Here is a 26,598-nt window from a genome sequence, read left to right as displayed (position 1 = left end):
GGGGAGTGAGAGGATCTGATTTACCTTTTTAAAAGGTCACTCTAATTACTCTGTGAAGAGAGGTTTGGAGAGATAAGAGTGTGTTGGGCTTCCCTGGTGGCGCAGTGATTAAGAATCTGCCAGCCAATGCAGGGGACACCAGTTCGATCCCTGGTCCAGGAAGATCCCACATGCCTTGGAGCAGCTAAGCCGGTGTGCCACAACTACTGCACCTGTGCTCTAGAGCCCGCAAGCCACAACTACTGAGCCCACGCACCAAAACTAAGGAAGCCCGCATGCCTAGAGCCCGTGCTCCACAATAAGAGAAGCCACTGCAATGAGAAACCCGCGCACTGCAATGAAGAGTAGCCCCCACTCGCCACAACTAGAGAAAGCCCATGTGCAGCAACGAAGACCCATTGTAGCCAAAAATAAAATAAATAAGTAAATAATAAAATAAATCTTAAAAAAAAAAAAAAGAGTAAGGGGAGTGAAGAAAAAAAAAAGAAGTGTAAGCAGGTACTCCACCCAGTAGACCACGAGAGCAATTTAGATAAGGAATTGGCTGTGACTTAGGTGGAAACAGAGGAGGCATACAAGATATGTTTTGGAGGTGAAAGCAGTTGGATTTGGTGCTGGATATGATGACAGAAGGTGTACGTGACTCTGTCAACCTAAAAAAAAAATGCACAAACGTGAGAGTTGTAAGTTAAGTGTTTTTTTTTTTTAAACTCTTTATTGGAATATAATTGCTTTACACTCTTGTACCAGCTTATGAGGTACACCAAAGTGAATCAGCTGTATTTACACACATATCCCCAAATACCCTCCCTCCCGTGACTCCCCCCCACCCTCCCCGTCCCGGCCCTCCAAGGCATCACCCATCATCCAGTTGATCTCCCTTTGTTATGTAGCAACTTCCCACTAGCTATCTATTTTACAGTTGGTCATGTATATATGTCTATGCTACTCTCTCACTTCGTCCCAGCTTCCCCTTCGCCCCCCGCCCCCCCAACCGTGTGTCCTCCAGTGCATTCTCTGCATCTGCATCCTTATTCTTGTCCTGTCACTGGGTTCGTCAGTACCTTTTTTTTTTTTTTAGATTCCGTATATATGAGTTAACATACAATATTTGTTTTTCTCTTTCTGGCTTACTTCACTCTGTATGACAGACTCTAGGTCTGTCCACCTCATTACATATAGCTCCATTTCATTCCTTTTTATAGCTGAGTAATATTCCATTGTGTATATATGCCACATCTTCTTTATCCATTCATTTGTTGATGGGCATTTAGGTTGCTTCCATGTCTTGGCGATTGTAAATAGTGTTGCAATAAACATTATGGTACATGTTTCTTTTTGGATGATGGTTTTCTCTGGGTATTTGCCCAGTAGTGGGATTACTGGATCATATGGTAGTTCTATTTTTAGTTTTTTAAGGAACTTCCAAACTGTTTTCCATAGTGGCTGTACCAACTTAGATTCCCACCAACAGTGCAGGAGAGTTCTCTTTTCTCCACACCCTCTCCAACATTTATTGTTTCTAGATGTTTTGATGATGGCCATTCTGACCGGTGTGAAGTGATACCTCATTGTGGCTTTGACTTGCATTTCTCTAATGATTAGTGATGTTGAGCATCTTTTCATGTGTCTGTTGCCCATCGTAAGTTAAGTTTTATTTAGGGCAAAATGAGGACTGCAGCCTGAGAGACAGCATCCCAGATAGCTCTGAGAAACTGTTCCAAAGAGGCAGGGGGCCAGATCCATATACATGTGGTTTTGGTGAAAGGGAGAAACATGCAATCAAGCACACATTGTTTACAGAAGATTTCTGCTGGTCTGGTGCAGGTTACTGCTGGTCACAAGGAGCAGACATCACCATGAAGGATTTTAGAGTTTTTCTAGATATGAGGAGATACGAGCATCGGGCTCATATAGTTGGCTCCTGAAAATATCTAACTATCTAAAGACCTGTTCTGCCAGTTTTTCCCAGAGCAGAGAGTGCCTCATTTCAGCTCTGCATCCTGAACACCGTTCAGGGAGTATTGAAAGTCGGCAGCTGCAGCAGCACGTGATTTAATCCTTCTAGAGGTAGATGGCAATGCCTATGGCAAGTGCCAGTTGTAGCTGATAAGTCTTAGGTCTCAAGCTTAAACAATGAGATGGGTGTTACTTTTTACTGAGATAGGGAAGACAGAGGAGGAAGCAGGCTTTTACATGATAAGATGAAGACACCCGTGAAACGTGTAAGTTGAATATACAAGCCTGAAACTTAGGACAGACGTCTGGGTTAGAGATATACCTTTATAAGTGTCAGGAGGCAGAAATGTTCCTCTGCTCTTCTAGGTTTTTCTGACTGGTCTAAGAATTAAATTGATATGAGACAGATTAACAGGAGAAAATCAAACAAAAGTTTAATAACATGTATATGTGGGAGAGACCCAGGAAAACTGAATAACTAGCCAAAACGGTTGAAACTCTTGCCTTAAATACCATCTTCAGCTAAAGATGAGGATGTTGGGGGTAGTGGTTTGAGACCTAAAAGGGGAGGAGGGCAACTCAGAGATGGAAAAGCAGATGTTTGGTAAACAAATGTAGGCTGAGCCCTGCAGAGACAATGGGGCACAGAGTGGACTCTCACCTCACCCAGCCCTATTCTTTGCAGTATCTCTGGTTGTACCTCTATTCCTCTGTCTAAATTCTCCAGGTAGTTAGGGGAAAGCTTAGAGTTTTTTCCTGAGACATTTGGGCCTGACTGGTTGTCAGCTCAAAATAATCTGCATGCTAGAGACATTTTGGTGTGGCAGACTTTGTTCTTCTACCTAAGTGTTCCACCTTAGAAAGGGTTTAAAGCCTTGGCAATGGACATCCCCTGGGAGAGATGTGAAAAGAGGGCCTGGAAATTAGCCCTGAGAAACTTCAAATTTTAGAGCTGGGGAGAGGAGAAAAATAAGGAGAGGGTAATGACATAGAAACAGGTGACAGGTTTTTCCTGTCTTGTGTAATGTGTTTGTGATTAAAACACAGTGCTGTTTCAGACTTGGGGAAGTTCAGAGTGGGAAGAGTCATGTTGAGGAAGAAAGTGATGAATTTTATTTTAATATAAAATTGTAGACTCAGACATAATTGAGCATACCCCCTGTCGAATTACAGATGAGCCTGTTGAAAGCCAGAAAGATTAATTAACTTGTTCAGATTCATTTAAGTCACCAGTACAGATGGTCTTAAAATCAGAAATTTCCTGACATTCATCCTGGTACTGTCATTTAGAAACTTAGGTTAGTAGGCCCCCTCTTTGTTGGTTAAACGACTTCCAAGGGAAGTATCTTCACTAATCTCAAACCACGTGACCCTCGGCTACTGTCACGAATCCTCAGTGCAAAAAAATACGTACACGAGTGTGATTCCGCAGTCTTCTCCGCAGGCACTGATGGATGAGATTCTCATGCTTCAGGAGGAAATCAGCGAGCTGCAGTCAGCCCTCGCGCAGGAGCTGGTGTCCAAGTCCCCAGAGTCTGACCCCGCAGAGCAGCTGGCCTTGCAGTCCACGCTCACCGTCTTAGCAGAGCGAATGTCCACCATCAAGATGAAGGCATCGGGGAAGCGACAGCTTTTGGAGGTAACAAGCCGTTCTGAAGGCGCCCCTCACATCCAGATTAACTCTTAGGGTTAATCATACTTGTTGTTGACGGGTATGTTGGGCCACTCACGTGATCGACATGTTTAGTTTCGCACTCAGAAGCAGCTGGTGTTGTGCATCCAGGAGGGGCTCGTGAATAGAGCCCTGAGTCAGTGTGGAGCCATGAATGTGTCCTTTCACCCATTTCTGAGTCATTTCAGGCATGCAAAACGGAGACTGTGGAAAGCCAATACTTGGTAGACATGAGCCTTGTGAGGAATAATTGTAGAAAGTTTGCATCATGGTTTGCTATGTTTAAATAAGAGCATTTTTAAGGATAGTATTACTAAGAGTGTGACAAATAAATCCTCAGTGACTGTTAGCCAATTCAAGCATGTTAATTCATGAAAGTGTTCTTGCAGTTCTGGTTCTCATGTTACTTAACTTTAATATTGTTTAATAGAGAAATTTTAGTCACAGTAGTGGATGTGTGAAAAATAATTATTTTCCTTTTTTTGTTGTTCTCTTATCATTCCTGGCCCTAGATGTATACAATAGTCATATCGTTGATCATATAAAGTGTCTGTGTCCTTGTATCTCTAGGGTCTAGCAGCTTCTCTGGCACAGAATCATTTATTATGTGCACTTATTTTGTTTAGCTGCTAATTATACCATAATTCAATTAACCATCACCCTATTGCTGGGTATGTAGGCTATTTCTAGTTTTACCTATTATAAAATCAATCAAACTAGGTATTCACATATTTTATTGTTTTGGAGAAATTTTAAATCAGTGTGTCTCCTCCATTAAATCTCTATTTTAAACAATTTAAAAATTTCATTAAAAATAATAATAGATCATTCATAAAATAATTTTTAAAGTACTTAGAGTATCTTAAGAAGTAACTTTTTAATTCATTAATATTGTCCCCAATCACTTTATCAAACCCTTGTGGAGTTTCGCAATGGAGTGATTAGCCTGGATTTTTTAAAAATGTGAATTGTTTGCCATCAGTAAAAAATCCTCAGAGACCTAACAGAAATTTTTGAATTTTTGCCTTTGCTCAAGAAACTGATAACACTGGCCACCCCTTCCTGTAGGGGATCAGTTGCTTGAAATTGCATGGTGCTGCCCTTTTAGGTGGACCAGACAGGTTCTTCAGTTTGCTGTAGTCCCCACTACTCCCTACAGTGTCCCAGGCATTGAAGTCAAGTTACCTGCTGTCTGTGCCATTGTTTTGTTCTAATCCTTGACCAATTTCTGTCATTCACATTATCTGCCTTGACCTGTAGATGTATTATTTAAGAATGTTTAACTGTAAGCGCACATTACAATCATTGTAGAAGTTTTTAAAAAATACTAATCTTGAGGCTCACCTTCCAAAATTCTCATTTGCTAGTCTCTGATGTGGCCTAAACATGGGTATTTGTTTGTTTTTTTAAGTTTCACAGGTGATTCTGATGTGCAGTCAGGGCTGAGAACCACTGCTCTACTGTGTTGAAATCTTAATGATTCTATCTTAGGGTGACCTATGTTCCATTCTATTTAATGCATTAGGAGAAGTTAAATGATCAGCTGGAGGAACAGAGACAGGAACAGGCCCTGCAAAGGTATCGCTGTGAAGCCGATGAGCTGGACCACTGGCTCTTGAGTACTAAGGCCACTCTGGACATCGCACTGGGGTCACCCAAGGAGCCCATGGACATGGAGGCCCAGCTGGTGGACTGCCAGGTACAAAAATGGTCTTGAAGGAATATGGCAACATCACAAGGCACAGTTTTTTTTTTAACTACAGAAAACGTAACGGTAACAAAGCTTGGTATAGATATATGATTTTGCACAACCTGTATACTTTATATATTTAGAGAGTAGAAAAACAATACCTTATAAAAGCTTAAATGAAATCCAGGCTTGGACTTAGTCTTTTAAAAAATTTTACCAAGAGTATCTACCCTTTAGAATATTTTCAGCTTCCTAAAGAACCATTTTTAAGACTATAGATGCCAAAACATTTATGGTATCTATTTTGGTGGTCAATAAGGAATATGAGTACCCAATGACAAGAATTAGTATCCGTGAATCAGACTGTGGATAAACACAAAAGGAGATGTAGCAGGACTTCCCTGATGGCACAATGGTTAGGAATCTGCCTGCCAGTGCAGGGGACTAGGGTTTGATCCCTGGTCTGAGAAGATCCCAAATGCCAAGGAGCAGCTATGCCCATGTACCACAACTACTGAGCCTGTGCTCTAGGGCCTGCGAGCCACAACTACTGAGCCCATGTGCCACAACTACTGAAGCCCAAGCCTAGAGCCCGTGCTCCACGAGAGAAGCCACTGCAATGAGAAGCCCGAGCACTACAACAAAGAGTAGGCTCTGCTTGCCACAACTAGAGAAAGCCCGTGTGCAGCAGTGAAGACCCAACACAGGCAAAAATAAAAATTAATTAACCAATTAATTTAAAAAAACAGGAGATGTCACTAGGTAGCCTGTTGCAATTTTGGTTCTACTTAAGAAATGTTATTTGGAAAACTTGGCAAAACTGCCACTTACAGGCAGACAGATTGAACACTGGAAAGTTGTCTTCTAGAGCGGAGAATTTCCTTCCTCAATGTGAGGTCTCTAGGAACTAATGTGAGGGGTAATGGCGTCGAGATTTTTATTGTAATATTATTTTCTTACCTCTTTATTATGGAAACTTTCAAGCACACATATAAGCATAAAGAATAGAAGATGAACTCCCATGTACCAATCATCGAATTTCAAACATTATCAACATAGTAGACTTTACACATGGGTGAAGTATATTTTAAAAGCTCTTTCATTAAACTAACTAGCAAGTCTCTAGAAAACCCAGCCTAATCGGAAAGGTGAAATATCAGCATGCATGACTTCATATTTCTCCCATTTGGAATTGGAGGAAATATGTACAAGCCATTCATTATGAATACCATCTATTTGCTTAATACTGTGTATGTCATTCTGGTCATCCCTTTTATGATTTGAGTTTTTTGTCATATTAATTATTATAATTTGGGTTTTTAAATTCTTTGGACAACTTATTTGTGTGTATTCAGAACACCTCTGCCTTGATGGTAGAGAAGAGAGAGCCATGTGTGAGTGTTTTCTACTCTTTGTATCTTTTCTGAAGTTCCTTTTCTGAAAAGAGACGTGTTTTTAGCATCCTCTTTTAGCACTCGAAATTACCACATGCACATAATTCAAAATCATGTTTCCTTATTACTCCCACCTCTCCCTTATGGATGTCTCTATTTTTATAGTTATACATAAAGTCCATAGTAGAGATAATATATTTCAGGACTTTTACAGAGTATTGGTATGGTATTTTGATGATATTTTTTAAAACTCAAAGCATATGGAATCACACAAGTACACAACAGTTCTTCAGTCAATGAAATCTGGCCTTTAAGCCAGTTGTATAATTAAACTGTGCCTGTAACACAGAATTGGGGCCCTGTTATGACTTGTGGGGCCCTGGCACTTTGCTTCCATGGGTGTCTTCTTCTATAAAAATACTAAAAATTATATTTGTGTTTTTCAGATTTGGTACAGATTAATATAATCCAGGGTAGTATCATTATTACATGTTAATTATTATTATTGAATATACTCATTTTTTCCTTCTGGTTTTAAAAGAAATTAAAATTAAGACATTTTCTTGAACTTCTAGAAGTATTATGGGCCCTCAGCACTGTGCCTCAGCACTGTGCCTCAGACATTTTCTTGAACTTCTAGAAGTATTATGGGCCCTCAGCACTGTGTCTAATGGAAAAGACAGTCCTGCCCAAAAAGATATTCGTTCCTCAAAAGTAATCCTCAAGAAATCACCCTTTAAGCCTCACTTCATGAAAAATTTCACTCTTCCATTTAGTTTTTTGGTTAACACTTATATTCTTAGAAGTTGATGGTAGTAATTTTGATCTTGTTCAGGGAAATAAAGTATCTTTTCTTATTAATATATAATTGAATATAAATTGGAAAGTGCATTTCAAAGAGTTCAGAGTTAAGGAATATTAAAAACAGAACAGTTTTTGTAGAAAATACTGCAGTTGTTATTTGTTTACCTTGATTTTTTGATTGTTGTTCTCTTTTGGTTTTCATTTTAAATCTTACTTTGGAAGAGGGGAGACTATTTTTGCTTCTTTTCTGGGTTTAGCCTCCATTTTAGAAAAAAACCTTGTAGCACTAAAGAGTTGTCATGCAAAGTGAGAATAAAATTCTTAGGAAAACTTCCAGAAATGTGAGATTAAAAATCATTATATAAGACAAAAATAATAAAAATCAAGTAAAAAGGGCATCAATCTGGGAAAAAAGTCAACCCAAAGAAAAATGTTTTGAAAGAAAGAGTCCTCTTTAAATTGACATTAAAAGGGTTCATCATGTGGTGTCTTTACTATTATTAGCCACAAGCATAACAATCTAACACTAAAATAATAAAATAATCATAATAATGGGATAACACCAAGGCATAGTCTTTTCTCCTTATCCGCTGGCTATATAAAATGTGCTTTCCATATGTTTTTCATTATATAATATCTAATCTTATGAGAAAAATTAGGAAGCTCAAAGAATTGAGCCATGAGACACAGTCTTTGCAGAGGCTGGGCAGGGGGTGTGAATTTCAGCCTTATTTCTGTTGTTCCAGAATATGCTGGTTGAAATAGAGCAGAAGGTGGTGGCCTTATCAGAGCTCTCAGTCCACAATGAAAACCTGCTGCTGGAGGGCAAGGCTCACACAAAGGATGAGGCTGAGCAGCTGGCGGTGAAGCTGAGAACCCTCAAGGGGAGCCTGCTGGAGCTGCAGAGAGCGCTGCACGACAAGCAGCTCCACATCCAGGTGAGGCTGCAGCTGTGGACACTGCATCTTTGCACATGGCTGGTCTGGCCTCTGAGCATGGGACATAGAAAGGGGACAGCTGGGGAATGATATGTACTTACGTACATACCTGCTTTACACACAGTCTGGCATAGGTTTCCCAATAGGTTTTGTAAAAACTGTTTGAATGCAGAGACCTTAAAATTGCAGCACAGGAAAAGAAAAGAAAATGAAAATCATTTACCAAAATCTAGCAAACACATCATTTAAAAAATATTTAAACGTAAGTCATGGATTAAGATACCCTATGACACTCTCCTTTATTTCTCCTATATTATACTTTTCAGATATAATCAGACTGTTTTATTTAGTGCCCACAATTTCAGACTTGTCACATATTCTAGGTGAATTGAATCTTCTTACTATCATGTCATGACCTTAACGTTTCCTAATAGTGATTATCATGTTATATAACTAGCGCTTTTTTTTAGATAGTATTTGCCTGGTATATCTTTTAATTTTCCTTTGATTTCACCCTTTCTGGGTCTGTATATTTTAGATATGTCTCTTATAAAGAACGTTTAGCTATATTTTGTTGGTTTTAAACATATGTAGCCAGAAAACCTCTGACTTTTAAAGGGCAGGTTTAGTCCATTTAAATTTATTGTGATTATTGATATGTTTGAACATTTATTCTTATTTTTTGTTTTCTATTTTTGTCCTGTTCTTTCTATTCTTCTCTCTCCTTTTAAACCTTTGTTTATAAGTGGTCGTATGCTTTTCTTTGTTTTTTTTCCCTCTGCTTTTTAATCATTCATACCTGATAAATTCTAAGTTAATATCTTAATCTCCTTCCAGATCAATATAAGAAACTTAGAACATATTCACTCAGATTTCTTCCCATGTACCTCGCATACTATTATTGCCTAATATTTTGATTTTGTTCTTTTTTAATCTGTACACATTATTATTATTATTATCTTACACAAAAATTAAGCAAATGTACGGGAATTCCCTGGCGGTCCAGTGGTTAGGACTCTGCACTTTCACTGCTGAGGGCCTGGGTTCAATCCCTAATCAGGGAACTAAGATCCCGTGAGCCCTGCTTTGCAGCAAAAGAAAAAAAAAAAATTAAGCAAATGTTTATTGAGAAGCTACTATGTGCCAGCCATTATTTTATATGATCGAGTGAAGGAGCATGGGCAACATCTGTCTGTATCTGTATATCTGTCTATATGTTCCATCTTTAAGGGATTATGTTTGGGAGAGAGAGACAGTAATATAAAGTTAAGGTACATTATTATATGCTAAGTTAGAGGATGATAAGAGCTATATGTGAAATACTATAAGGCAGGTAGATGGGGAAAGATGGGGCTGGGAGGATTTGCACTTTTAAACAGGGTGGCCTAGGAAGCCTCCATCAGGTTATGTATGAAGGAGCGAGCCATGTGAGCACGGAGGGAGAGAGTTCCAGTTTCAGGGGGAAGCAAGGGCAAGGTCTCCCAGGTGGGCTCCTAGCTGGTCTATTCAAGGATCCCAGAGGCTGGAGTGGAGGGAGCAAGACGAGAGAGGTCAGACAGGTAACAGGGGCCCAGGGTGCAAAAGATCCTGTATGCATCGTACAGGCTTTGATTTTTACTCCGAGGGAAATGAGAAGCCGTTGGAGTGTTTGGGGACAGAGGTGTGACAAGCTCAGATTATAACTGCTGTAGGGGACCAGGGTGGAAACTGAGAGACCAGTTAGGAGGTTAGAGATGATAAAAACTTACCAGATTGTGGATAATTGGGAAAGTGAAAACTCTCTGAGGCACAGAACTGGGAGAAGGAGAAGTAGTTAGGTTAGGTTGGGAAAGGTTAGGTTTGAGATGCCATGGTTGGGATTCAAGAGACAGACCTAGACCGAATCATCAGCCTCTAGATGGCCCTTAAAGGCATGAGATTCCATGAGATCACCAAGGATGTGAGGAAAGATAAAGAGTTCAAAGCCCTGGGACTCTCCATTGTGAAAAGTTTGGAAGATGTGGAGGAACCCACAAAAAAAGATTGAAAAGGAGACACCAGTGAGGTGGGAAGAAGACTGAGATTTGGGTTCCTGGGAGACACTTGAAAGTAAGTGAGGTAAAACGAGAACTGACCGCTGGATTTGGCGACATGCAGATCTTTTGTGACCCCACCTGCAGCTTTTTCAGTGAAATAGTGGAGGCAGAAAGCACTCTGAAATGAAAGTGAGAACGGAGAGAGGCGTTGGAGAGGAAGTGTTCAGGAAACTCAGGAGTTTCACTGTAAAGAGGAGCAGAGGAATGGAATAAACTATAAGAAGTAGGTTAGGAGAAATTTGTTCCACTTAAGCTTAGAAGAATAATGACATGTTTACAGGGACGTGGAAACAACTCAACAGAGGAAAAATTGTTGACAAGGAAGTGAGATTTCAACGACAGTCTTCTTGTTAGAAGGGAGAAGATTGGATCACAGGGAGGGAGTGGTCTTGGAACCAGTATCGGGAGAGAGGGAAACATCTGTGCTTGAGTACAGATGCTGGTGGGGGATAGGCACAAATGTGGTGGGAGCTTCACGGACATTCGCTGTGATTGCGTCTACTTTCTCAGTGTAATTTTTTTGGTACTAAACTGCCTATTTCCAGTTCTTTGCTAACCATATGATTGTATGATCTGGAACATTAAACCTAGTCAACAGAAAACTATTAGAAGCAATGGAAGAATTTAGTAAGATGACTGGCTTCCTAAGATAAAATAGAGAATCCATAACTTTCCAGCATATAAATAAAAAGTTAGAGAAACAGTATATAATAATTTTGCATCTATAACATGAACAAAATATAAAATATTTGAAATCTCAACATTTTAAAACCTGAGTAATACCCCTCCAAAAAAGTGAAAAAATAGAAAAAATAAACTTTATTTTTAAATGGGAATATAGTATTTTAAAGATGTCAAATTTTCCTCTACTAAAACATAAATTTAAGTCATTGACAACTAAAATACTAACTGTATATTTTTGAAATGTGACAAAATGATACCAGGTTTACCTGGAATAAAATAAATGTGAAAATAACCATAAAATTCTGAAAGTAAAGAGTTATCAGGGGTTAATTTATTCTTATATATTAAAATACAATGTTACAATAATTGGTATTGGCACAATAAGTGGATGAACAAAAAATTAGAATAAATATTCCCCAAAGAGACCTAAGTAGGTAAGGGAATTTGATAAATGTTTAAGGTGGCATTTTAAATCACCATTTAAAATACAGTTCATTGTGTAAATAATAATAAAGTAATAGGCAAACCATTTGAAATATGATAAACTAGATTTCCTATCCCACTCTTTACAGAAGAAAATATATCACAGGTGGATCAAAGATTTAATGTAAAAACTTAAATGTAAAACGTTCTGGATGTATGGGTATTTAAAAAAAAAAGAAATCTTCAGATGGAAAGGGCCTTTGCCAGTATGCCCAAAACTCAGAATTTTAGCTTCTTTAAAATTACTAAGCAGAAATGAAAAAGTTCTGTATGACAAAGAAAGTATTAACCAAGTTAAGTGACATGGACAAATATGGAAGAAACTATGCAATTCGCATGACCAGGAATTAATTCCCTTCATTTCCAGAAATCTTACTGTAAATCAATGAGAAAATAAGAAAAGGTCACCAATAGAATTATAGACAAAAGATACAAAGAGATAATTCAAAGGAAAAGAAATACAAATGGACAATGAATATATGAAATGATATTTGAACTCACTATTAGATAAATAAATGCCAATAAAGACAAAATGCAACTTTTCGCTTTAAATTTGAATACTTCTAAAATGCACACTCAATCTGACTTTATGAATTAAAGCAAAAAAGTTAAAAGTATTAAAGTTGAGCAAAAATAGAAGGATTTTCTAACTAGGAGAGTATACCACAGTTCACTTAGTTTTATAAAAGATATTGTCAATCTAATGCATAATGCTTTCTTTCCCCCATCTTTTTCCCTGATTGTTGGTGTGTGAATGAACTTTAAGAAACCAAAACAAAGGGAAAGACTTCAAGGTTTCATCTCTGGGATAGTTATCATTTATCAATCTCCAGTTATGCCCTATGCCTGGAGGCAGGCAGGAAGGGAAGGACCAGCCTAATATACGGCGCATCTAGGGGTTAAACAGGGGTAGAAGTGGGGGCACAGCTGCAAGACCTCAGGGCCTGGGAAGGGAATATGAATGAGTGAAGCTGACCCGGTCAGGACCTTGGCAAGCTGATGTCCTGTCAAAGAAGCAGTTGTTAGCTCCAGACTTTACAGGAAGCATTGCTAGATCTTCCAGAGAAAGCCTATTTGGATTTATATCTAAAATTTCCCAATTTTAAAGCATTGACATTTAATTCTAAAATTTTTAAATAATATGTGTGCCAAACAAAGCATGCCCAGAAGCCAGACTTGGTTTTTGAGCCATCACTTTGGAACTGCTGCTCTGAAGTCTCCCCAGGCTGGCCCCGCCAGTTACTGAGTAGGTGACTCTGGGGCAAGATTCATGAACTTCCCAAAATTTGTCTTGCTGATGTTTTCTCACCTGTAAAATCGGGATAATAGTAGTGTTTAACTTTTTAAAAAATCCCAAGGATTTTCATGCAAGTAGTGCTTACAGTAAGTGCTCCAATCTCAGTATAATAATAACAGCAAACTGCAAACTACATTCTCTGGGAGAAACTCCCGACATGCTCCAAGGCCAGGTCTCAGACTGATAGGACTGGTGCTCACATCCAGCAGATCCTGCCCGTGGCCACAGGGATTCTTCAGATTGACTGAAGTTCTAACTCTGCCCACAAGTATAAGCTTCCCTGAGGATACTGCTGTGTGAAGTGTAAATACAGAAGAATGTGGCCGTGTTTTACTGCACTGAAATTGGTCGTTGTTTATTTTAAAATATCAATTCCATCATCTTTTCATCTCATGAGTTCCCAACATATAAAATATTGATTTTCTAAATATAATCAGAGCTTTTTGAGATTATTTTTCCCACTGCAAGAATGAAAAAAAGCCCTGTTTATATTATTATTGCTGGGAAAAAGATCATTTCCCTACATGTAAAAAATTCAGAGTTGATCTAAAATTAACTGATGTTAACTAGGAGAAAAAAAAACTTCCATTGAATGTGGACGTCAGTGAAGTTGGGGTTTGCATAATTCAGGAGAGCTGGAATACCTTCCTACATCATGCATGACCATAAGCATATAATTTCTCAGTGCTGCTTATCTGAAATGGTCACGTGTCTTAAGGCCATTCATCTCTTGAGTTACATGATGTCTTTCTTTGTAATAAGTTTAAGTCATTTTCACACATTATCATTCCTCCAAGGAACAGAGAGTTCACCCTATGTAAATAATGAAATGCTTTATAAACAAGTGTTTTATTTAACATTTAGCATTCTCCAGCCCTCACTAATCTTCCAAGGAATGTTCCTGGCAAAAATGGTTACCCTTCTAGTATTTCCAAAATAAACAGTATACGTAGCCCCACCCAAGGGAGACCCTGGGGATAAAAACCACCTTACCTCCTATTCCCTAGGTAGGTCAGAAAACTGTTATCAGACCTCAGATACTGTAACTACCATTATTTTATTCCTCTGTCAATGCCTTCGTATCCCAAGGGGAAAGGGGATGAAATTTGAACAGATTCTTAATCATTTTTTGCTTCCTGTGGTCCAAGAGTTATGTTTCAAAACGATGAAATCAGCCAGAGAAAAATTCATAACTGAAAAAACAAGCCTAACCACAGAGAAAATGCATACTAGACATCTGTTTTTGATGCTGCATAATTTTCTTTTTTCTAAAGCTGTGGATTCAATTAGTCAAATATGAGCCTCCTTCTTTGATTTTGTCTTAGAATCTGAGATGTGTCTGTGCATGTAAAAGTGGTTAAGCTGCCCTTAAGACCTAACATTTCAAGTGCTATTTTTCCAAGTACAAGCAGTAGTTTTCCTCGGTGTGAGGAATTTGAAATCAGAGCTCTCAGTCAGACTATGGTAACCTGCAGAGAAGGGTGAGCTGGTGCCCTGAGGAGTTTCCATGGGAGTCTTCAGGCTGGGCTCTGAAAACAAACCTTTTCTGAAGGGCAAAACCAAGGGGAAGTGGCTGGAGCCCACAAAAGAGAGTTAGCGGGTCAGGGCCGTGGCCACTGTTTTGTCACTGGGGCTCTGACTAGGGACAGCTTTGAACCTGGTACACTGACGTCTTTGGGGTCATTCTCTACAGGTCCCTTTTGACCTGCTGTTTCCTCCTTGCCTGGAAAGGCCAGGCTCTCTCAGAGCTTCTTCTGGGTAGACGGAGCATTCTCAGACGGGGGAGGTTCTGCTTCGCACAAAAATGTGTGGGCCTGAGTCCTGGAGGAATGCCCGACCACCCCAAACCTCCCACTGCTTATCTGGAAGGGGCACTCTTGGGAGGATGGCGAAAATGCTTAACTGGGTGGCGTTAGTCACCTGAAGGTCCTGCGAAATGCAAATATGTTTTAGGCCAGTGGCACCCCGATTAGTCTACCTAAATCACATTCTTTTCCTGGGGAGCTGGATCATCTTAAAGGAAAGGAAGTACCTGTGAGCTTAGGTGGCTTAGAATCTGGGAAAGAATGATTAGATATAAACAGTACCTGTAGGTTTCACTGTTTCCTTCAGTGCACTTTAAGCCCTTTACAGTTTAATGATGTGATGCTAATGAGTAAGACAGAGGGGAAACAGACCCCATCTATTTCTCTCTAAGAGTTAGTGTAAAGTTCTGAAAATAAGAGGAGGAGAAGGGTCTTAGTGGGCAGTCAGGCGGGCCCAGCCGGAGGGACTGGATCCCATTCCGTGGTCAGATTTGTCAGAGAAGAACCAAAGGCCAGGGGAGCAGCAGCTCATCAGCAGGACGGAGGTGGTGTGTGGAAGCACCCTGAAGAACGTCCCCTTTCTCTGCGCCCGCCCCCGGCCCCTCCCCGGGCTCCAGCCACGCTTGCCCCATCTCTGCACTCTCTGAGACACCAGCTTTCTTTCCCCTGCGGCCTTTGCTCCGGTGGTTCCCTGAGCCTGGAGGCCCCTCCCCCAGTCTTGGCCAGCACTCAACGCAGTTGTCGCCTCCGAGGACTCCTTCCTGCCCAGCCTAAGAAACCCTTCCCCTTCGCTCTCCATCCTGTTATTAGTTTCACAGTCTCTGCAGCTCTAATCACCATCCCAGTTTATCGTCTTTGTGTATTGTCTGTCTCCGCAACAGGGCCCTTGTCTGGCTTCTGGGCCAAATACCACCCCGGTGCCCAAAACAGTGCCTGACACACCGTGGGTACTGATACGTATTTAGTGGATGAGTCATACCAAAATGGTGTAATTTATCTTTTGACGTATAAATATATGTGAGTAGAAAGGCGCTCATTCAGAACTAATTCCATTCTGATACACAGTATTTTAGGGCCTATTAAATTCCATCAGAATAGTCTAGCAGGAAGAATCAACTCCTGCCAGGGTAACAAGTAATTACTTTGGCTTTCTCCTTTAGCCACACTTTGTCAAAGCCAGAGTGGCAACAGTTGGCGGTGGAGTCTAGTCCTGGTGGCGATAGTAAAGGAAATAAGATCTAGAGTTATATTATTGTGGAAAAAATTCTGCAATATCTGGTGGCCGCATCAGTCAGCTAAAAAGCCTAGCCTCTAAATGACAGTTTTCCCCCTCAAATATTTCTGAGTATAATTATCTATTTATTGTACTCCCTCCTGCAAATGCCATAAATTCGGTGGGTTTTGTGTTACCATTTTTTTTTTTAATGTGGTTTCACATCCAAATGGAGCCATTTTTAGTATCATTATTCCGACCACACTAAAGGAGCCATTACTCTGTTTTGGTTGCATTCTTCCAGTGGGTAGTATGACTCTTGATTTCTGCCTCTTTTAAAGCAGGGGACAGCCCAGGAGAAGGAGGAGAGTGATGCTGACCTGGCTGCCACTCAGAGCTCTGGAGTTCAGGAATGGCTGGCTCAAGCTCGGACTGCATGGACCCAACAGCGACAGAGCAGCCTCCAGCAACAAAAAGTAACACTTCCTGAGTCTCTCGCCTGCAGATTGGCCAAGCAAACAGCTTGAGAGAAATGTTTTAGAAGGACAAGTTCCTTCTGTGCTAAAGACAGAGTGCCTCTTTATCTTCTCTTTGGACAGAAGCGGGACCTGGCTGTTTCCATGTACTTACTTGTGACCACTGGAATGATTGGTCATTTTAAAGTCAGTTCTCTAAGAAAAACTTGTGTTTAGTTTTAAAATAGAGTAACTCAATTATAATCTGCCCTCTGTTTCTAGTCTTGTCCTGATTTGAGTCTATTTTATATAATAAAAACCTGAGGAAGGCCTCTGAGAATTAGTAAATATCTGAATTACATGTTTTTTAAAGAAATGGAAATTTACTTTCAACTCTTAAGTAGATACCATCACAAAATAGGATTGCAAATTACTGCCAGGTGAAACAAATGAGCTTTGATGACTAAGAATGATATCTCGTTGATACCTTAACTTTATGGGTAGGGCATATTAAAATATTTTCTCAAAGAGTAGAGACATTTATCATAAATAATGAAAAAGTAAAACTGAGTCCATTGATGATCCAGTTTATCAAGTGAGTGGGAAGTTGAAGAGAGCTGTTGCTCTCAAGGATCTCTTTCAGCTAGAACAAGGCAGTATCGATTTTGAAAAGTGAAAGTGCATTTTATACCACCTGGGGGCACCATTGCCCAGCAAAATTTTCTTTTCTCATTGATTTTCCCAAGATTATTCAGAGATTATCTTTTATCGAAGCCAAAGTAAGCTACAGAGGACTTGGAGACATGTCTGAACAGTTATCTAAACCACACCTTTTATGTAACATGTAAACTTGAAAATTTACTACCAAAATTCTCTGAGAATTTTCTAGACATAGAACAGTGATCGTAGGCAATAATCATAAAGTAACAAAGATGTTTTTATTTGTCCTTTTCCTTGAGCAGGAGTTGGAACAGGAATTAGCAGAGCAGAAGAGCCTCCTCCAGTCAGTAGCCAGTCTTGGAGAGGAAATTCTAACCCAACACTCAGCTGCGGAGACCTCTGGTGATGTTCGGTATGTTTCTTTCATTTTTTTCTTTCTTTTTTTTTCACTGGTTTGTTTCATTTTTAGATTCCATGTTTAAGTGATATCATACAGTATTTCTCTTTCTCTGTCTGACTTATTTCACTAAGCAAAATATCCTCCAAGTCTATCCATGTGGTTGCAAGTGGAAAATTTTTCATTCTTTTTTTATGGCTGAGTAGTATTCCATTGTATACATATGTACCACATCTTCTTTATCCATTCCTCTGTTGATGGACCCTTAGGTTGCTTCCATATCTTGGCTACTGTGAACAATGCTGCCGTGAACATTGGGGTGCATGCATCTCTTTGAATTAGAGATTTTATGTTCTTCAAATATATAACCGGGAGTGGAACTGCTGGATCATATGGCAGTTTTATTTTTCCCTTTTTTGAGGAACTTCCATACTGTTTTTTACAGTGGCTGCACCTATTTACATTCCCGCCAGCAGTGTACAACAGTTCCCTCTTCTCCACATTCTCGCCGACATGTGTTCTTTTCGATGATAGCCGTTCTGACAGGTGTGAGGTGATACCAGTTGTGGTTTTGATTTACATTTCTCTGATGACAGTTTACTGTTCTCTTCTTGTCGCTGTTTTTCTGACATTTGAAGAAATGTAAACATCTCACTCAAAATTTTATTTTGAACATCTTCTACGAACATTTAATCATTTTGTTTTCCCTTTATGATGTTAAATTTACTTGCATTTTGAACATCTGTTGTGCAGCATGCGTATAGCTAGTAAGTACGATGGCTAACTTGCTCGCCTTCTTTCTAGTATGCTCAGCATTTCTGTCTAAAGAAGATGCCAATAAGTTCATTTTTTAAAATCAGATAGGAAATGCATTATCAAATTAGATTCATGATGTTTCTGACTGAATAATTATATCTAACTGCAAAACATTTTCCCTCCCAGAGCTAATCTTCTCCTAATATCATTCAGAAAAGTAAAAATATATGTGCCTTCTAAGTACCTTGACTTTTCTTGATGATCTGTTTCTACAATTTCCATATGTAAAGTCATTGAGCTTTGAGTCCTGGTTTGGAGTGGACACTGAAAGTCTTTTACACAGGAAAGTAAAGTGCTGAAGGAAAAATGAAGGAAAGTGGAGAATTTTCAGGTTGAAGATTCTGGTTTAAAAGGTAGGAAGGAAAAGAAACTGAAGAAGAGGGGGAGTGTGCCTGTACTCGGAGGCAGGTCTGGGTTTTATTCCTGTTCTGTAACTGTAAGCATGGAAAAGTAACTCAACTCTGAGACTGTTGGCTTATCAATAGAATTAGAATAATAATTGACCACCATCATCACAGAAGGGTTGTGAACATTGTGAACATCAACTGAAAGGAAATATGGGAGAACTATCTTTAAAATCTAAAACACTAAAAAAAATTTCAGCAAAACCTCTGAGTTCATGCAGAAGTAATTGTTGAAATTTAGCAGCATCCTTTGAGAACCACCGGGTGTCACATAGCTTTAACTCCATGGACTCCAGTGTTCTCAAGTCTGATTATTTGTTTGGAGGAAACACATGTTATAAAGATGACTTTTGAGATATTATTTATAATACCAAATAATTAAAAAGACAGAAAAATGCCTATTAAAAGAAAAAGCCTAAGAAAAATTTTATGCCCATATCATCTTAACAAAAAATTATGTAACAATATCAGAAAATGTATATGTGGTACTAAGTAAAAATTGTGATATAAAGTTGAATGTATAGTATATTTGTGAGTAGGAACCAGAGTAGATGCAGATGATCAAAAGTAACTTTGGCGAGGGTAGATTTGGAGATTTTTCTTTCCTTTTCTGTTTTTTTAAGTTTAATCAATTTGACATAATGTTGCCGACATATGACATGAGTGTTGACTATATATGTATATACACATAAGAAATAGGAAGATGTTCAAGGAAAGAAAAACAAAACAAAAAGCAGTAAAAATACTGATACAACTAATAAATATCAATTTAAAAGACTAGGAATGAGTACTATTATAACATCTACAATCAGGAATTCCATTAAAATAACCCTAATACTGTAACCCTAATACTGTAAAAATTGTGTTAAAATATAATGGGGCTTTAAAAGTCTCTGTTGTCCTCATGCTAAAAAAGGCTGATAAAGCCATAAACATGTCTGTATAAATCCCAAATGAGAAATGCTGTTTTGACTCTGAGTTGAGACTTGCCTTCACTTTGCATTTTCTTTTCTGTTTCCAGTTCTTCTAAGATGTTCCTTCATCCCTCATAGTTTTCTGAATATTTTTGCCAAACTCTGTCTTTACAAAGAACCCATCCACACATTGCCTCCTCGTCATACATAGAGTCACGAAAAGCAGTAGTAGGAATCTTCTGCCACTTTCTTGCCATAATTATTTTTCTTTCCTTGGCCTTTCGCTTTGGATAGGACCCAGATGAAAGACAAACAACTGTAAATTGCTCGTTCAAATATAAAAATATTTTAAAGAGAATTTTGCAGTGCAGTACTGACTTTCTGTAGATTTACTCTAAATACTCCTTATAAATTCTTTAATTTTTATACAAAATCTTTAGAAAAATCTCCTTTAAATCTAGTTGGTTACGGTGCAGCCATGCCTTTCAAGTCTTTAGGTAAGTATACCAAGCAAACAAACAACCATAAATTAAACAATATCCAGAAGTCAAAAGGAAAATAAATGTATATATTTTTAAAAGAACAGAATAACATTGTTAGGGAAAAACTTTATATATTCAGCCTTCAATATGTTAGCTGATTTTTAAGACTATCAAGTATGAATTGGTTTATGTAAGAAAATCCCTGTAAGAGGGGCATGGTTTGCTTCACGGCTACAAATTTAATAAATAAAGAATACGTCCTGTGCGACGTACGGGAGAATTAATGGAAGAGTCCTTCCAAGATCACTAAGGAAACAACTGGAAATTAATTGATATAAATATCAAAGGGAGAGAAGAATATTTTCCATGGGAAACGAAAGGCTGTGTTCTAATTTAAGACTGATCTGGTGGTGGCATTGTATATGTCAGTGCTTAAATAAAAGAATATATGGATATTAAATATCCCGAGGAAGTTTGTTTGTTTGTTTGTTTGTTTGTTTGTTTGTTTTGGCTGCACAGCTTGCAGGATCTTAGTTCCCAGAGCAGGGATTGCACCCACGCCCTTGGCAATGAAAGCAGAGTCCTAACCACAGGACAGCCAGGGAATTCCCAAATATCCCCAGGTTTTATACTGAATTGTTATGCAAACGTAAATGAATTAAAAGTGATGCACTGCAGTCACCACCCCAAAAAACAGCACAATAAATAAATTATTTTCAGAAGAATTTTAAAACTTGTTTTTTATTTAAAAACCTTTTTAAAAAGCAGAAAAATCCTTAGGGAATTCCCTGGTGATGCAGTGGTTAGGACTCTGCATCCTCACTGCCAAGGGCCCAGGATCCCTGGTCAAGGAACTAAAATCCCACAAGCTGCGTGGTGTGGCCAAAAAAAAAAAAAAAAAAAAAAGGCAGAAGAAATCCAAAGACTAATATAACAAACGCAATTAGAGGTATCAATTTCATTTTGATATTTTTTCACTCAACATTACTTTTTTTAGATAGATCCATGTTGATACATATATAGTTTTGTTTTGTTTTTTTTTTTTACATATATAGTTATTTCATTTTAACTTGTGATAGTAACAACTTATTCACCCATTTTCTTATTGATGGGCCTTTATATTGTTGCCTTTTTTTTTATTTGCTATTACTAACATTGTTGAACGTAACCTTCTTACGTCTTTAAGTGCACAGGTGAGAAAGATTCTCTGTTATATCCTAGAAGTAAATGTCCTGCATCATAGCCTTATAGACGATTTTTCAAGGCTTTCTTCAGCAGATCTACCTAAAGAAGCTATTGTATTCAATACTTATTCTGAAAAGAATGGGCTTGGGGATAGTGTATGGTATTATTCTGCCAATGAACTGGTTATTTTTTTTTCTTCTTCACTTGAGCAAAAGTTTCTGTCAAAATAACGATGGCTATCTAGTATGGCTTTCGGCTGACATGGTTCTAGTTAGGACTTCAAAACCAAACCCCTGACACACGAGCACCTGTTGGAACTTGGGTCCCTCCGATTCTTACCATTGCCATTACCATTGTCATTAGGCCCCATTGACGGAGAGGCTGTTTTTTATCAGATAGGGTCATAGGCGTTATGCATATCTTCTCTAAATTTAATTCTCAGACTACTGCAAGATATGTACTGTCTTCATTTTAAGGATGAGAAAATTGTACTTCCCTGGTGGTCCAGTTGTTAAGACTCCACGTTTCCAATGCAAGGCGTGCGGGTCTGATCCCCGATCGGGAATTAAGATCCCACATGCCACACAGCGTGGCCAAAAAATAAAAATTAAAAATAAAGATGAGAAATCTGAGGCTCCGAGACGTGAAGCAAATTACTCAAAGTTACAGATCTAACATGATGAAACAGGGAACCCAGATCTGTCTTACCCCCAAAGCCTTAATTAGTCTTCTCAGATGCCACCTGCTGCCTGTCTTTAGGGATGATACTGCAGTGCCTTCCTTCCACGTTCTGTCCTCCTACTCCCTGTCCTGAAACCTCTTCCGTAGTATTTTCTTTGGACTCAGGGCAAAAACTCTCTATAGACTAGGCAGCATTTTTAGAGCTTTTGAATTAGTTTGTGAGCTATTTGTCAAAGGATACTAGTCTGATCATCTGTTTTCTGATTCTAAAAGTTACAATTATTTTTATGTTTAATGCTGAGCTATTTTCAGTGTACTTTTTAAAGTATTGTGCTCATGGTTCAATTATAATATAAGTAAGAATATACTTGTTTTACTATTAGTCTCAAGTTTTCTATTTTAATTTATATTTTTAAAGTGTAAGCTAATGACTGAAATAATCTGGTTCCAATTTTAGAGGCCAGATCTAGTACACATAATAAACTACCTAGAACTTATTGCCTTTTACACACATTGTAAACTTAGATTATTTATTCTTCTAATAGCGAAAAACCTGATGTGTTATCCCAGGAGTTGGGGATGGAAGGGGAGAAGTCGCCCGCTGAAGACCAGATGAGAATGAAATGGGAAAGTCTACACCAAGAATTTAGTACCAAGCAAAAATTACTTCAGAATGTTCTGGAACAGGAACAAGAGCAAGTGGTATCAAACATTTTGCTTTTCCATATTAACCAATATAAAAGATGTACAGCTTATGCTCCAAGAATGAATATAACTGTGCAATAATCTATATTTTGTTATTGATTCCAAAATAAGAAAACAAATTACTCATCCTGCACTCTTCTTAACAAGCCTGTTTCACATATCCGTTCATAATTTTATATTTGTATGTGGAAATTTATTTGACTTTTAGATATTGTTTTCCTCAGAGAAGATTAATATCCGATGACTCATTAGCATAAACCATTAAATTTTAAATTGCCCTCCCTTTTTTTCCCATAACTTTGAAAATTAAGGATGCAAATTAAGGATATACACATTTGGGCCAAAAAAAAAAAATGCTACAAATTGTCAGTAAATTATCCATTATCTTATTTTCCATCACTACTTCCAGTATTTAATTGTTTCAGAAGATCTTAATGGGAAACATACTGGAACATCAGTGGAGCTAAAGGGAGGGAAATTCAGGGGTCAGTTACAGTGGTCACTGACCCATCTGTAAGCTGGTTCCCAAGATGGGTGGGTACTTGTGATGTTGGACTTGGTTCCACCAAGGAAGCCAAATCCAATGGAATTAAATATAGCAAAGGAAGATTCCAGATAGATAATAGCTGTGAGAACTAAGCAAAAGCCTGAGAACAGCAGAGAGTCAGAGGAATTCACCCCTTAAAGAGCTAGTAAGGAAATCCTGTGATGCTCACCACAGCTGTGGCCCAGCAGGACGCTGAAGATAGAAACCTGGTCCCAGGTCCTGGGTCAGCAGTGCTCTGGCTGTTTCACAGTGATGGTGTCATCCAAGTACATTCTAGGACCTTTACTGTGGATGTGGGGAAGCTGCTGTTCTCAATGCTCTGGCCAGGGCTAGCTTAGGAGCTGGGAGAGGCTGATCCTGGAAGAGAAAGTGTATCAGTAGTTACAGAGCATCCGAGGAAGGAGAGGCAGGAGCTGACAAAGAAAGCACTGGAGGGCAGGTACACCTTTTCAGGATTACCTGCAAGGGGGCAGTCTAAAGGTCCCCCAATCTACTGGGAAGCATGCATAAGCCCTACAGAGCCATTCATTTCCATCTCATTTTACAAGATCTTGTGCATTTCACACTTTCTCACTCCCTAGCCAGGAGCCTTCTTTGCCACCATCCACAGGAATGTCACCCACTCTGGCCCTGGGGAATAGAAAGCCCTCTGTTTCCAGAGGCAGTTGTCCCAGAATCATACTCCACCCTGGCACACGGGGCCCTGTACATTTTGCATGGACCTCCTACCTGTGTGTGAATGAATCCTTCTTCACACCCCTGATCAAACATTCCTCTGACTCATGGCTTGAGTTCTTGATTTCTGATGTAGATCTCCTGGACTTCACAGCACTATTCATGTTATAGCATTTCCCCATTCCTTTGTCTATAAGGGGTATTTACAGTCCTAAGTTGGGGACTGCAGCCTTTCTGACTATCCTAAGTCAGATAAATCCCAGATGTTTCTAGTCACATTCATGCTTACTTACCATTCTTCATTCATGAAATGCCTGACCCCAGACTCTGCCTCTTGTCCATTCAATTAAACACCCGCGTGAGTCACGCATTCAGCACTGCTGACCTGGACGTCTCCTCCATATCTGCTGTCATTGTGGAGAGCTGCTTTTTCTCGCAGTGCCTTTCGGCACCGGACATCCTCCACGTGAGCCTACTGGGAACACCTTGTCCTGCTGCCACCCGCATTCCCACCTGGTACCTGGACCGTTGGAGCTTAGGTTCAGGTTCAGTGCTCACTTCCCTTTCAGAAGTGGGAAGCCTTGAATGTTCCCTATTTTATGACATGTTTGCACGTGAGTGCTTTCTTTCAGGAATCACTGGTCATCTGTACAACATGCTTCCTAGGTTGTTTGCTTCTCTTTGGCATGAAGAGGTGAGAGAAAAGTTCAGGAAGAGGTAGTCTGGCTATAAGTTTCCAAGAAGAAAGGGAAGGACTTTTTAGGAACATATTTTGTGTTCTAGGTGTTAACATAGCACTGTGGTGAGGTTGACATTATCTCTCTTTGTAGATCTGTCAGCTAAGGCTTGGAGAGAGTAGATAATTTCTCAGGGTCTCATGACTAAGAAGAAGCAGAGCTGGGACAGGGATGCAAGTCTGTTTAACTCCAGAGTCCCTCCTTTTTCACATTACCTTAGTAACAGTTTTGTATGCTGGATGATATACTTACTACTCTCAGGTATAAAAACAAGCACTTTTTTTTTTTTTTTTTTTGTCCATGAGGGAAACATTGCCATTGCTGAAACTGGTCGTCATGTTTAGTGGACACGGTGTGTTGTAGAGGTTGTTTTTCTCTAGCAGAGGCTTCCATAAACACAGTTTTTCCAGCATCTTGCTTCAGTGTGCATTTCTAAATGAGAACACCTGGACAGAGTACATCTGGTCCTAAATAAGCTCTCCTGTCTGCCTTCAGCTTTACAGCAGGCCAAATCGGCTCCTGTCTGGCGTGCCACTGTACAAAGGGGATGGGCAGGCCCAGGATAAATCTGCAGTGACGTCTTTGCTGGATGGATTGAACCAGGCCTTCGAGGAGGTTTCATCCCAGGTAGGGCGGCGCATGTGGTCTGCTTGTGGATCTGGGATCCCATGGGGTTGCTCCACCCCTGGGCGTGAGCTGTTGAGACCCAGCGCTAGGGGTGAACCCGTAAAAGCAGAGCCACTGGACCCTAGCATCTCATCCTGGTATTTTTCTTTGATTCCTCAAAACACTGTCATTAATTCTTTGTTCCTTTTTTTCTCAGGGTGGAGGGACAAAGAGGCAGAACATTGACTTGGAACAGAAGTTCTACGATGGGGTCTCGGCTACCTCTACTTGGCTGGATGGTGTGGAGGAACATTTGTTTGTTGCCACAGCACTTTTACCAGAAGAGACGGAAACTTGCCTCTTCAACCAAGAGGTAAGTTTGACAGCCTGTGTCTGTGAGTGTGTGACATTACAAAACACTCGAAATGGTGACATTGCATAATTAATGTTATGTATAAAGAAGGTCAAGCATAAAACAGTTCTAATAAAGTACAAATGAGGTGTATTTCCAAGCAGCATAATGCAGAAAAGAATTGCCTAAATATAAAAAAATTCTCAAAGACATTTATGTTTTGCATTTTTATTCTTTGTTTTGTGTATGTAGGAAATGGAAAAAAACTGAGGACTGTAGGAACCCTGTTGTATATTGCAAATTTTCCTCATATGAACACAGACTAAAAATAATAATTATGAACTTTTAAATGGCACTTTAGAAAACTCATTTTTTTCACCAAATGTTATATATTATTATTAGCAAATGATGTAAAGTTTTTGAGGAAAATCTCTCCCACAGTAACTTGCTTAATATTTATAGAAGTGTATGAAAGTGGTCCAACGTGCCTTAGATATAATTATCACTGAACAGTATGAGGTATACAGTGGACTTCCTATGAGGAAATGATTTATGTATAAATTCATGGACCTAAACATTGAAATGCACTTTCTTATCAACCCCAGACTCTTGCCAAAGATATTAAGGAAATGTCTGAAGAAATGGATAAGAACAAGAGTTTGTTTTCCCAAGCCTTTCCAGAGAATGGCGATAACCGAGATGTTATTGAAGACACTTTGGGTTGTCTTTTGGGCAGGTTATCTTTGCTAGACTCAGTAGTAAATCAGCGATGTCATCAGATGAAGGAAAGACTTCAGCAAATACTAAATTTCCAGGTAAGACATTATCAACAGATGTTTCACCATCTTCCAGCTACATTCAACAATAACTAGGATCTTACTGAGGTATGATATAGACCTACCTTTTTTTCCAAGGTACAAAGAGCAAGCGCATTACAGGAAAACAAGGGGATTGAACTCAAGGAATAG

At 39.2% G+C, this 26,598-nt stretch overlaps 1 protein-coding gene across 1 annotated transcript in view; it reads left to right on the top strand.

Moving 5' to 3' along the window:
• SYNE1 (spectrin repeat containing nuclear envelope protein 1) overlaps positions 1-26,598 on the top strand; it is a 341,186-nt gene that overhangs the window by 196,656 nt on the left and 117,932 nt on the right. Inside the window, exons 92-100 of the mRNA XM_057737764.1 lie at positions 3,404-3,598; positions 5,157-5,330; positions 8,266-8,457; positions 16,356-16,490; positions 17,432-17,541; positions 22,554-22,710; positions 25,168-25,299; positions 25,496-25,651; positions 26,236-26,445. Coding sequence (XP_057593747.1) covers positions 3,404-3,598; positions 5,157-5,330; positions 8,266-8,457; positions 16,356-16,490; positions 17,432-17,541; positions 22,554-22,710; positions 25,168-25,299; positions 25,496-25,651; positions 26,236-26,445 — 1,461 coding nt within the window. The remainder of the gene's footprint in view (positions 1-3,403; positions 3,599-5,156; positions 5,331-8,265; positions 8,458-16,355; positions 16,491-17,431; positions 17,542-22,553; positions 22,711-25,167; positions 25,300-25,495; positions 25,652-26,235; positions 26,446-26,598) is intronic.

Source organism: Hippopotamus amphibius, chromosome 6 (genome assembly GCF_030028045.1).
Source record: "Hippopotamus amphibius kiboko isolate mHipAmp2 chromosome 6, mHipAmp2.hap2, whole genome shotgun sequence".
Taxonomy (NCBI): domain Eukaryota; kingdom Metazoa; phylum Chordata; class Mammalia; order Artiodactyla; family Hippopotamidae; genus Hippopotamus; species Hippopotamus amphibius.
The sequence above is the reverse complement of the archived record's forward strand: the minus strand, read 5'-3'. Positions and strand labels throughout refer to the sequence as shown.